Source organism: Silene latifolia, chromosome X (assembly GCF_048544455.1).
Source record: "Silene latifolia isolate original U9 population chromosome X, ASM4854445v1, whole genome shotgun sequence".
Taxonomy (NCBI): domain Eukaryota; kingdom Viridiplantae; phylum Streptophyta; class Magnoliopsida; order Caryophyllales; family Caryophyllaceae; genus Silene; species Silene latifolia.
The window spans coordinates 38,923,330-38,934,338 of record NC_133537.1 but is presented as its reverse complement, the minus strand read 5'-3'; the positions used below and the strand labels follow the sequence as shown (position 1 = coordinate 38,934,338).

The 11,009-nt window shown below is 35.8% G+C and overlaps 1 protein-coding gene across 2 annotated transcripts; it reads left to right on the top strand.

Annotated features, from left to right (window-relative positions):
- Positions 1-1,847: 1,847 nt before the first annotated feature.
- LOC141623249 (mediator of RNA polymerase II transcription subunit 30-like) lies at positions 1,848-10,626 on the top strand. Of its 2 annotated transcripts, XM_074439335.1 has the most exons (6): positions 1,848-1,976; positions 2,928-3,505; positions 3,986-4,066; positions 4,453-4,618; positions 7,379-7,571; positions 10,283-10,626. In XM_074439335.1, the coding sequence occupies exons 2-4, from the start codon at positions 3,155-3,157 to the stop codon at positions 4,555-4,557; spliced, it is 537 nt and encodes a 178-aa protein (XP_074295436.1). In that variant the 5' UTR covers positions 1,848-1,976; positions 2,928-3,154; the 3' UTR covers positions 4,558-4,618; positions 7,379-7,571; positions 10,283-10,626. The 2 variants fall into 2 exon arrangements, with proteins under 2 accessions (XP_074295436.1, XP_074295435.1); XM_074439334.1 differs by lacking the exon at positions 7,379-7,571.
- The last annotated feature ends 383 nt before the right edge of the window (positions 10,627-11,009 follow it).

Sequence of the window (11,009 nt, the reverse complement as noted above, 5' to 3'; positions counted from 1 at the left end):
TCTTCTCCAAACAGAAGGCTAACGGCTTGTTTGTCTAAACAAGGTGTTTGACGAGTTTTGACGGTAGGAACCGTTTCTGAAGGGGTGAAGTAGCAATCGTGGAAGACCTCGATTCCAGCTAGTCGATCGTGTCCCCTTATAATGCCAAGGTTCGGGAAACCCGTGAAAGTATTCATGACTCCCCTCCCTGACGAAGTATCCATTTAGGGTAGGGAGATAGGATCGCATCTGGATATCTTTGTATTTAAGGTTTTGAAACTGAGTAAGCATTTCTAAGGCTTCTGCTTTCGTGGGCTTGTATCCCAAACCTAATGGTATCCTTTGAGAATTTCCTTCCTTATATGGTGCGAAGGTGTTCTTCTTGGTAGGGTTTAATGGCATTCCTGGGAAGTATCCCTGGGACTTGAGTATGTAGTTGACCACTAAATTGGAGTATGGGTTGAAGTATAGAGGCGCCAGTTCGCTCTCTACAAGATTTATGCTCTGAAATCCCCCAAGCTCATATACTGGGTCTGTGACTACTTGGTTGCTTGACATTTTCTCTATCACATGTAATTTCCTGTTTTATCAACAATTTTATCAATACCGTCTTTAAATTGATTTAATTAATGTTTTTTTTTTTTTTTTTTTTAAAAAAAAGAGCTTTTTACAATTAGGGTTTGAATTGATGTTGGACTAATTTGGTTAGACAACATGCCGGTTAATTAGTTGGATACTCGTTATGTTGATTCTATTGAAATGGCAGACCTTGTTTCACAAATGAACAAGATGCAAATTGCTACTTTATGGAAATATTAAACTCTTGTTTTTAATTGACAATGGATCAATCGGAGAAGATGGTGCATACTCCAGATTTGGTTGTTACAAATATTCATAGCCGTCACTACCATCGCCGGAGTAGAGGTTTGTCTGTTGGCACGGAGTTTGTCTATTCGATCGGTGTATTGATGCTCAGGTGATTAAGAAGGGACGAAGGAGAGAATGACATGATGTTAATTTTTTGGGTCTTCATTTTTTTCTCTTGGTGGGTGTGAGAAATGAGGGGTGCATTTGGAATAAGGGTAAAAATGTGCGGGATTTAGTAAAATGGTGTGCGGGATTTAGCAAGTCCCTTGTAAAAATTTGATTAGACCCATTTGACTTCTACGTAAACCTGGTGAAATTGATCCTTCCCGAATAAGTAGTGAATAATCTGATCCGTATAGTAATCATAACCGACTCGACACCTAAACTGGAGATCCGAGCTAGACTCGTGACTCAAATTAACACGATTAAATATAACCTGAAGACATGACCCGGATATTTATTATTGCAAACAATCCATTACCCTTTAAAACCAGAAAATGTCCAATCCAAAATAACACCATCCCCTATCCCCTATATTTACTAAATGAATAGGTGAAACTCTATTTTTTCCCGCCTAAATCATATTTCTTAAAATAAAGTGTAGTATTTTTTGCATATATTATCTCACAATCTTTTAATGGCACAATCTTTTAATAAATTAATATTTAAAGCATTCTATATTATTTCACATTATAAATAAATTTATCTCCACTATTATATGATAAAAAAAACTGTATACTTTTTTTTTTAAATAATTGTACGATAAATAGTTCATTGATTTTTAATGATAAAAAGTTGCACAAAAAATGTTAATAGTAAAAATATTCTAAAAATAACATTATTAATTTTCTCGATAAAAAGAAAACTTTCATTAAAATACTCATTTCACGACTTTTTACAATTTTAATTTTTTATTGCTTAAATTAAAATAAAGTGATGAGAAACATAAAAAATAAGTGAATTATTAATTTAAAATGCATAAATAAGCATATATTGCACCGTTTGCGAGGTCTACCCCTCCGGTCGTACACCATGTGGCATTTCCACAATTCCACCCTTGTAAAAAATTGAATTTCTTGTGTGTTTGTGCGAGAGTACCCTCCTCCTTTCCCTTGTTGCCTTTTATTGAGGTAACAATTCTTCTGTTTATCTCCCCCAATTCATTTTCAAATACAATTATATTTGTAACTCTTAAATCAATCGTTATATATTGTTTGCTTAATTGTTTTCCTCTACTTAAACTATTTTATGCGCTAATTGATTTTCTTTCATGGCCATTACTGGAATTCCACTTTTTTTTTTTTTTTGTTCAGCATCGATTGATTTGCGAAACCCTAGTGTCACATCCCTTTGTTTCCAATCGTAGTTTCTTGGTTCAACTTTAATTTTTGAAAACACAGTCATGTTCATCGGTATATTGAATTAATTGAATTTTCTTACAAAATTGTAGTATGTATAGTCTCAGTAGTTGTAGCAACTTTCATCTTGAGTCGTCCGTAAATGGTCTCTTTGTATTAGTAACTCACAATGGTAAGGCTGCTTACATCCGATCCATTCTTGCCTTGCAATTTACAGGAGCTCTTGGGGAAATGGGGTAATGTGGTTGTATATGTAGAGAGATACATCATCAAATTTGTCAACCCTGATTCATCAAATATATAAATATATTTTTTTGATAGGGATAGCAACTATGTGACGAGGAGTAATTAAGGATGATATAGCTAACATCGTAAGAAGTGCTGTATGTTGATTAGCTCTTTGCAGGAATCTATGATAATGTAACAGGAGTAACTTTAGAGATTGTATTCTGCAACTTTGATTGTAGAAATAACTTTAGATATGACATAATTAGCTCACAACGTTCTTATACAATTTCGTTTTTAGTCATACGTAAACACTCAGTACACCATTGTCTTTTTTTTTTTTTTTTATTTTATTGTTAGCCTTGGACCCTTAGTAAACTCAATAGTGAAACTTCTACGTAGAATCATCGTTGCTATATCATTACCCTTTTAGTATTAGTATTTGTTTGTATTGTGCTTCTTATATTAGCTAAAACAAAGTTGTGCCTCTAATTGTAGATACAAAGAGCACACGAAGGCTCATGGACTACAAGGTGTAAAGGTTGACACGTCGGTGAGTGGTGAGCTTGGCTGAGTGTCCGTATAAGTGAAGACGCCCAAATATATACTTGTTAGGATATAAACACATCATTTATCAAGCTTTTCAGCTGGTCAAATCTTTGTACAGATTTGGTCAAGACTCCCCTCTTTCTCTTCTTGTTCTCTAAATCACTAGAAATAAAACCATGGAAGATAATGAAATAGCAAGTGAAAGCCTCAAATCAGTAAAAGAGCTAGCAGCAGAAGGGCAGAAGCATCTTGAAGATACAGTGGATGCTGCATTTCAGATTCTTTCTGCAATGAATGATGAGCTCTGCAACCCAGCCTTGTGGTCAACTACTGCAACTGCTATTCCTGATAATGGTATTGCTAATGGTATCCTGGCCAATGGGCACACCGAGGGTCTGAACACTGATATTTCTTCAGATCCTTCTCACGACATGGGTGGTAGTGCACTAGACGAAGCTCGACTTCGTTATAAGTCTTCTGTGGCCTCTCTTCGTGCTATTCTTGATGCTATACCTGACTCCCAGCCGGTAATTTTAGCCATTTTTGGTTGTCATTAGGAATTTGATTGTGATTGTTGGAAGGGTTTTTTTTTTATGTCTACTGGTGAAAATTGGGTTTCTTTTAGACATTTTAGTTTCCTGTGTTTGCTTCTGGGTAATATAATTTTTTAAATGTTAATTTTCAAAAAGGATTATTGCTAAAACTCGAAGTGGATTTTGCGTGCCTGAAATGTTGCAGTGTCTAACTGAGAAATTTGATCGTAAGTATAGTAATACACTCTTGTTTTAAAGGGGAAAACAATCCGGTCTGTGTTGAAAAAATTAAACCCCGCTGCGTGCATAACTATTATCAACATATATGTCTGAAATCTTGAAGGTATGAAATATTACTGGATCGTAAATAGCTTGTGATGAATTAGAAGTGAAATTTGGAGACAACTTGGTGATTGTCTGAAGTATATTTTTTTTTAATAAATCTGACATATGCAACTGTGTTTTCTTATACAGGCAGCAATGGACAGTTCACCTTCACAGGTAGATGAAGTTGAGATTATGAAGTTAGAGGAACAAAAAGCTTATATGAGAGTGGTAAAGTTGAAATTTTGTTACAGTTGTTGGAATGAATGTGTAAATTATGGATTTAGTTGGAATTTTAACATAATGGTGAGCTATTTGCTTAAATCCATTATTGCTTGATTTGGAAATAGAAACTCAGAAAATGATGAATATTAATAATAAATTCATGGCTCAAGTTGTTACACATTTCTGTTCTATAATATACTGAACCTTTAGTTATCAAGCACCCGTGCTTAGAATCAGCACATTGAGTGCATAGTTAGTGTGTACTTGTTTCTACTTGGGAAGACACTACCTGGAAAGTGGGGGGAGGGGTGAATGTTTTGCTTGAAAGTAGTCCAATTGTTTAGTGAACAAAGAAAGATCTACAATGATTTTGTTGTATTCTGTGAATATAGGAGCTTGCAGAGAAAAACAAGCACCTGAAGCATCTCATAGGTGAGCTGCGAGATCTGATTACAGATATAGCAACTTGGCAGAGCCCATATTCTGTTACAAGCTAACTTGTCTGAAGCGTTTCCCTGAAATGCAAGATGGAGCTTCACCCAATGAAATTTTCTGAAGGTTAGCGTTTTTTTTTTGTTTATGTTGGTTTTCAAGAGCCTTAGGGTTGTTTGTTTTGTCTTTGGTGTGTGAATTGATGGGCTATATGCATTTAGCATTCTCAGAAAATTTGCACATGTTTGCTACTCGCTAAGCTAGGATGCATTTTTAATATTAGTCAGGTTAATAAGGTCACCAGGTTTGCATTAGTGATCGTAGTTTTAGCTAAGCACGTACTGTTTGTTGAAAGGTTGTTTTGCTGTTGGAAAATAGAAATACTGTGTAGGATTAACTAGTTTAGAATATCGATATGTGGTTGTGACTTCTGAGGCTTATGGGTGGGTTCCCACAAAAAAGAAGGCTTTCGGTTGGGTTTTTACTTCGTTGATCCGTTGGAAGCGATGGATAAAAATATTATATAGGCATTCTTTTGGGTGAAGTTCATCGGTTTTTCTAGTTCTTTGACTACCCTGAATCCCGACCCATCCATCCTGAATATTGGATAGCCACAGTCCACAACCATCATCTACACCCAACTTCTCGTCTTCTACTGTTAATAGAGGCGAGCAAAAGCCCCTGGTTTTTAAAAACCACCTCAAAAGAGTTGATAATTATGTATTCACTTTGTCGTGAATTCATCATATTTGCCGAACTCTTTGAATGTAATCTGTAGTGATAAATTAATTGACAAAATTAATGATGTACTGCGGCATAGGTTTAGAGAACACTTATCGTTCTGTTTAGGATGAGGACGATGAGGTAGTAATGTATACGGAGTATTTCCTTTGAATAGACAAATCATAATTTTTCCACATCTTCACCAAATTGACCTGAAAACGTCTGCTCCATTATGGCACGTTTGCTTTCAGATTTTGTCGGTCAACAGTCCTCCATCCTCTTATCTGTACGACTGTACGCAAAGTTACTAGGTTAGGAGTTCAAGCCTCATTAAATTTATTTTTCTTGAAATTTTAAGAGTTATCTTTCCCTATTTTACAATTTCGTCAATTCATCCTCTGAACAATAAAATTTTATCATCGTGCTCGGAGCTATCCAAAGCTAGGTCCGCCATTGATCTATATGAGGCGCTTCTTCCCCTCAGCCCAATACCTTTACTCATTTAGGATAAATGCGGGCCAGAATTAGCATAGGGGATTGTAATTTGAAGCAGTAGAGGAGACTAGAGTTAAAGATAACATTAATTTCAAGTGATAAACTTGTTCCATTCAAGTCGTTGCAATTTGGAACATCATTTGTTAAAATACAATCCACATCAGACAACATCCCAAATTTATTGGTACCATTGACTTGGTATTCAACCAAAATCAAACCAAAATCAACTATCTTTGGTTTGACTTTTTGTCACAATATTTACAGGTTGCATTATTTTACCAAAAAAAAAAGAAGTAAAGAACTGGATAATTTTTTTTCTTTGTCAAACACTTGGTTTCATTACCGATTCTTCCAGCTTCTTGAGCCCAACACCCATTCACAGTATCACGCTCTCGAGGGACGATATTTTCTCATCTAGCAACTCCTCAAAGGCCTTTACATGGTTTCTTAATACCCGGTTTTCCCATTGGTTGGATCGATCATCAATACTCGGGTTGCGCATTGGATCGATCACTGCTGAACCAATGACTTTCACATAATACAAATTCTCATTATAGACGGACATATCTGTCTATAATAAGAGACGGGTCGGATCCCTCTCACAAAGAGGCAAGTGGGAGGGCAAGTGGAAAACCAAGTGGGTTACCATTTGGCCACCACTTGCCTCTTTGTGAGAGGGATTCGACCCGTCTCTCATTATAGACGGATATCCCCCGTCTATAATGAGAATTGGTTTTCACATAAACTTGTCCAAAAACCGGGCTGTGATACCACATGTCACGGACCGCGACTTTTGACGGAATCGTGAAGCGCACCTTTGCCTTCTTTCAAGGCAAAGATTGCAGCTTTAAGGGTCATGTACTAATGAGCAATCGCCCACTAGTACTCTTTGACTGGTCATGGGATAGTGTGTCAGGAACCCTGTCACGGTTATCACCGTCCGACACACAAAGACAACACCGAAAGTAAGAGTAACGACTTATATTAAAAGCAAGCAAAGATTAACTAAGCTTGAGGTAGGAAGTGGTTCTCACTTCTCATTTACTACTTTACCATGACTTCCTAAAGAGACTTATTCACTAGTACAACCCTAATAGAAGGAAACATAATTGGCCATGTATAATGGACAAATTATATTCGAGAGTTTCAGGGTGCAAATCATGGAAGAAAATTTAGCTTACACCTTAGATGAATTGTTAACAATTGGAAAAAGATTAGATCATAGGAGGAGAAAATGATAGCGCAAAGGAAGGCTCTACAACTTGGTGCTTGATACCAATACACGCGTCTTTTTCGCTCTAGATAATGAAACCTTGTTTTTACTTGATTCATTGTTTCCGGTATTCTTGTGGCTCAACTCGCTGTAGGTCTTTGTGTTTACCCTTTCTTATTAATAACAAAATAGTATGAAACATTAACTATGCAAAACAACGATATGTTGTGATATAGTAAGAAACATTGAAATGGCTTACCGATTTCCTATTTATTAATTCTCCGTCTCTGTCATTTGTTTACCTTTTCCATTCCTTTGTGTCTAAATTTGAGTCTAAAATAAAGGTAAACAAATGACTGGAACGAAGGGAGTACAAACTAAAATGCGGAAAAGTAAATTCTGCCCATCAAAGTGTGCAAACCGTCACACGACATATTGTGATTTCCGAGTGGCAGAGTAAGTTCCTTCCCTGGAAATATTTGCACCCGTGACATTTCAGTGTTATATACGGAGATTACATCATAAGAAAAAGAAATGCACTCCAGCATGAAGTTCCCTGGAAATATTTGCACCCGTGAGGCCGTGACATTTCAATGTTATATACGGAGATTCCATCATAAGAAAAAGAAATGCACTCCATTACCTTTGGTATACTTTTTTTCATTATTTACCTTTGTAAAGCGTCTTGTTTGTGACGGACACTATCTGTCACAAGCTGAAGACGGATAGTGATCCTCTCACAAGGGGGAAACCTTTAGTATACATGCTCTTTTTCTTTGGTTTCTTTATTCCATTATTTACTTTAATATTTGACAAACAAATGTGTTATACATGTCTTCAAGTGACTTTTATCTAGAGTTGACATAAAGGGCTGCGGGTTGGTGGGCGACACGGCCCGGTGAAAAAATCGAGGAAGCACGGGCACGACACGACTGTGCTTGAGACAGGCTCCGACGCGATTTTCTTCAGAAATCCGTGCCTAGGCACGGCACGACCCAAGCACGGTGGAGTCCAGCACGCACCAGGCACGTCGGGCGTGGCCCGGCCCGGCCCGAAGAATAGCCCGTTGATCATCATTTATTATACAAAAAGTACACTAATATTTAATAAAATATATATTTAAACCATTAATCATCATTTATTAAACAAAAAATACATTAATATTAAATAAAATATATATTTAAACCATTAATCATCATTTATTAAATAAAAGGTACTAAAAATATATCAATTATATAACATTTTTTTTTAAAATAAAAAAAATATTAAAGCACATGGGCTGACCCACGGACAAGGCACGAAAAGCCCATGGGCCAGGCACGGCCCGAGCACAAAAATGACCGTGCCTTGAGCGGGCCGCGGCGTATGTGTGGATCAGTGGGCCTGGCACGGCAAGAGGAGCCCAATATCCGTGCCTGGGCTGGACCAATTTTGGAGGAAGGCACGACAGGCCGGCCCAGCACGGCCCATTGCCTACTCTACTTTTACCCAAGACATAAATTAGCTTTTTCAAATGTCCCTTATTCAATTATAATGATACTCCCTCTGGCTCGGTCATTTGCTTACTTTTTTTTAACCTATCTCATCCTTTCGAATGAGTGAGGTAAGTTAAAGCCACCGGCTTTCAAACCACCTCGAAAGAGTTGGACATTAATGTCCAAAAGAAGCCATAAAATCAGTGACCTCGTTGTCTTCACGGAAACAATGTTTAATTATCACTGCTTACCTATTTCATTTTATGGTATCCCATTCTTTTTTTCTTTCTTTTTTTCTTCATTGGACCAAGTTTTTTATGAGTACTTTCATCATTTAATTGCTCTATTATGAACCCTCTTTGTCCTGGTCAATGGTTTACACTTTCCTAATTAAAGTGTATCGGCCAATATTTTATGCTTTCTATTTTAGCAAATAAACCAACCCGACCCATTTTTAAGGGTCAAAATCTCGACCTGTGACCTGAAATGACATGAACTCGAAATGGCCCGTTATTTTAGGGTCGAAACCCGACCCGACCCGTTCGACCTGTTGGGTCAAAGATAAATTAAGAATATTATTAAAATAATAATATTTTTATAAGTTTTTGAAATAATAAATATTATTATTTTAATATTTTAAATTAAAAAATTAATTTAAAATTCAATTTTATATCATTAAATAATAAAATAATTATTAAAATAATGAATATAATAATATTATTAATATTAAAAATAATGTAATTTCAAAAAGTACATTTTTTCAGTTGAAAAATGATAAAACAAAAGATGTCATAAACTTTTATCTGACCCGTATTCTAACCCTAACCTGACCCGAGACTCGTATGATCCGCCCCGTATCTGATTCGACCCGTATTCCGACCCTACTCGCCCGACCCGTTTGACAGGTGTAAAACCAATCCATGTTGGTGGGAACCATTACATTTCCTCCTTATTCAAAGTTGTTTTTGATTTTTTTAATAATTATAAACCCATTTCTCTCTCTTTATGTATAAAACAATTATAAATTATTGATCAGGACAGAAGGAATACTTTGTCATCCACTAACTAAAATCACAAATGGTCACCTTTTTTTTTCATTAGTCTTTTTGACAAAACTAAAGGTAAATAGATGATATGAGAAAGCGGTCCGTTTTTCTTAAGACTATTGTTTTTGGTCTGAAATAAGACGGGTAACATGTCATCATTTTACAATAAAATGTTGTTATTTTTTGATAACATGTTACTATTATTGTTTACATCATTTTCAGGGTAAAAAATGACACATTTAATCATAACATTTTGTGAATTAATTGGTTACATTTTCTTAAAAAATGGCAACATTTTATCCGTCTGATAAATAAAACCAAAAGTGTCCGTCTGAAACAAGAATTTGTGATGAGAAAGGGGGTATAGTATACATGTGTTGTTAGAAGTTAGAACAATTATACTACGAAGTACTCACTCCCATCCAAACCAAAGGTAACACTTGCTTTTTGGCACTATTCATGGTCGTAAGGAATCTTTGATATAATTCTTAATCTATAAGACAAAATATAGTCATGTGAGATCTTGTTTGATTTATCGTTATGAATGCTATAAGAATATCAAACTTTTATAATTTTTAACAATGTGTAATTAAAGATATTCACGTTCAAAAACGTGTCAGTGTGATAAAGAATCATATTCGGCTTTGGTTTTGGATGGGAGGGAGTATATTTTAGTAGTAACACGAAATTGTAGGTGTACCTATGATTGTGAGTTGTGATAAACTCCAATTCAAGGATAATGTGTAATCCCTCATTAAATTTGAGTAATGGATTTGGTATAATTTGGAAATTGATAATTTGGCATGTGCGATATAAGTAACATCATTGTTACGTGCAGAACTAGAAGACGTGAGAAGGTTTGGCACACCGTCCGTGCATTGTCGTATTACCAGGGAACGAAACGTATGCAACAAGCCCAACAACCCCAGCTTCCCGCTAATATGCCAACTTTCTTAATTATATTCTTCTTATTCTTGCTCTTTAGTATTTTTATTCGTTTATAAAATACTCCATACTAATTTAGACCCGTGTAAATGAACAAAATATTAGTGTAATATCACCATTTCGCTTGTTCATGTCTATTTCTGTTTGAGATGTATAAAACCGTAGTGATTTCTTTATTAGTAGGTCACTGGTTGTAAAATGACATAATGAGAGGATTGGATTACTTTTTCCGCTTAGGTAGTTGGCAACTCTTATAGAATTTAACTTATACATCCGCAAACGATTTTATCGAATTCACTAAATTGGCTATTGGAAAATAATTCACATGAATTGGTTTTCGAATAGTAATCCAATTTCCTAAATTCTATGGCACTGTTCTTTGCTTTATCATTTCTACTGTCGTTTTTTAAAGGAATTATAAATTAAAATAGGTACGGCTGGGATAATAGTACCATAGTCCCACTGACTGGATTTACTATATGAAGTCAAGTTGAACTAGTAAAATTAGAGCGTAATTTTCACTAGCAAAGTAGCAACTTCTCGAATGAGGTTTTTGTTTATTTGTGTATGTAGATGGTAGCAGTGGCGAAGCCAAGAATGTAAGTTAGCGGGGGCGAAAC

Coding starts and splice junctions, on each gene's coding strand:
- LOC141623249 (XM_074439334.1), top strand. CDS start 3,155: ATGGAAGATAATGAAATAGCAAGTGAAAGCCTCAAATCAGTAAAAGAG. Junction 3,506..3,985: donor CTATACCTGACTCCCAGCCG/GTAATTTTAGCC, acceptor TTTCTTATACAG/GCAGCAATGGACAGTTCACC. Junction 4,067..4,452: donor AAAAAGCTTATATGAGAGTG/GTAAAGTTGAAA, acceptor CTGTGAATATAG/GAGCTTGCAGAGAAAAACAA.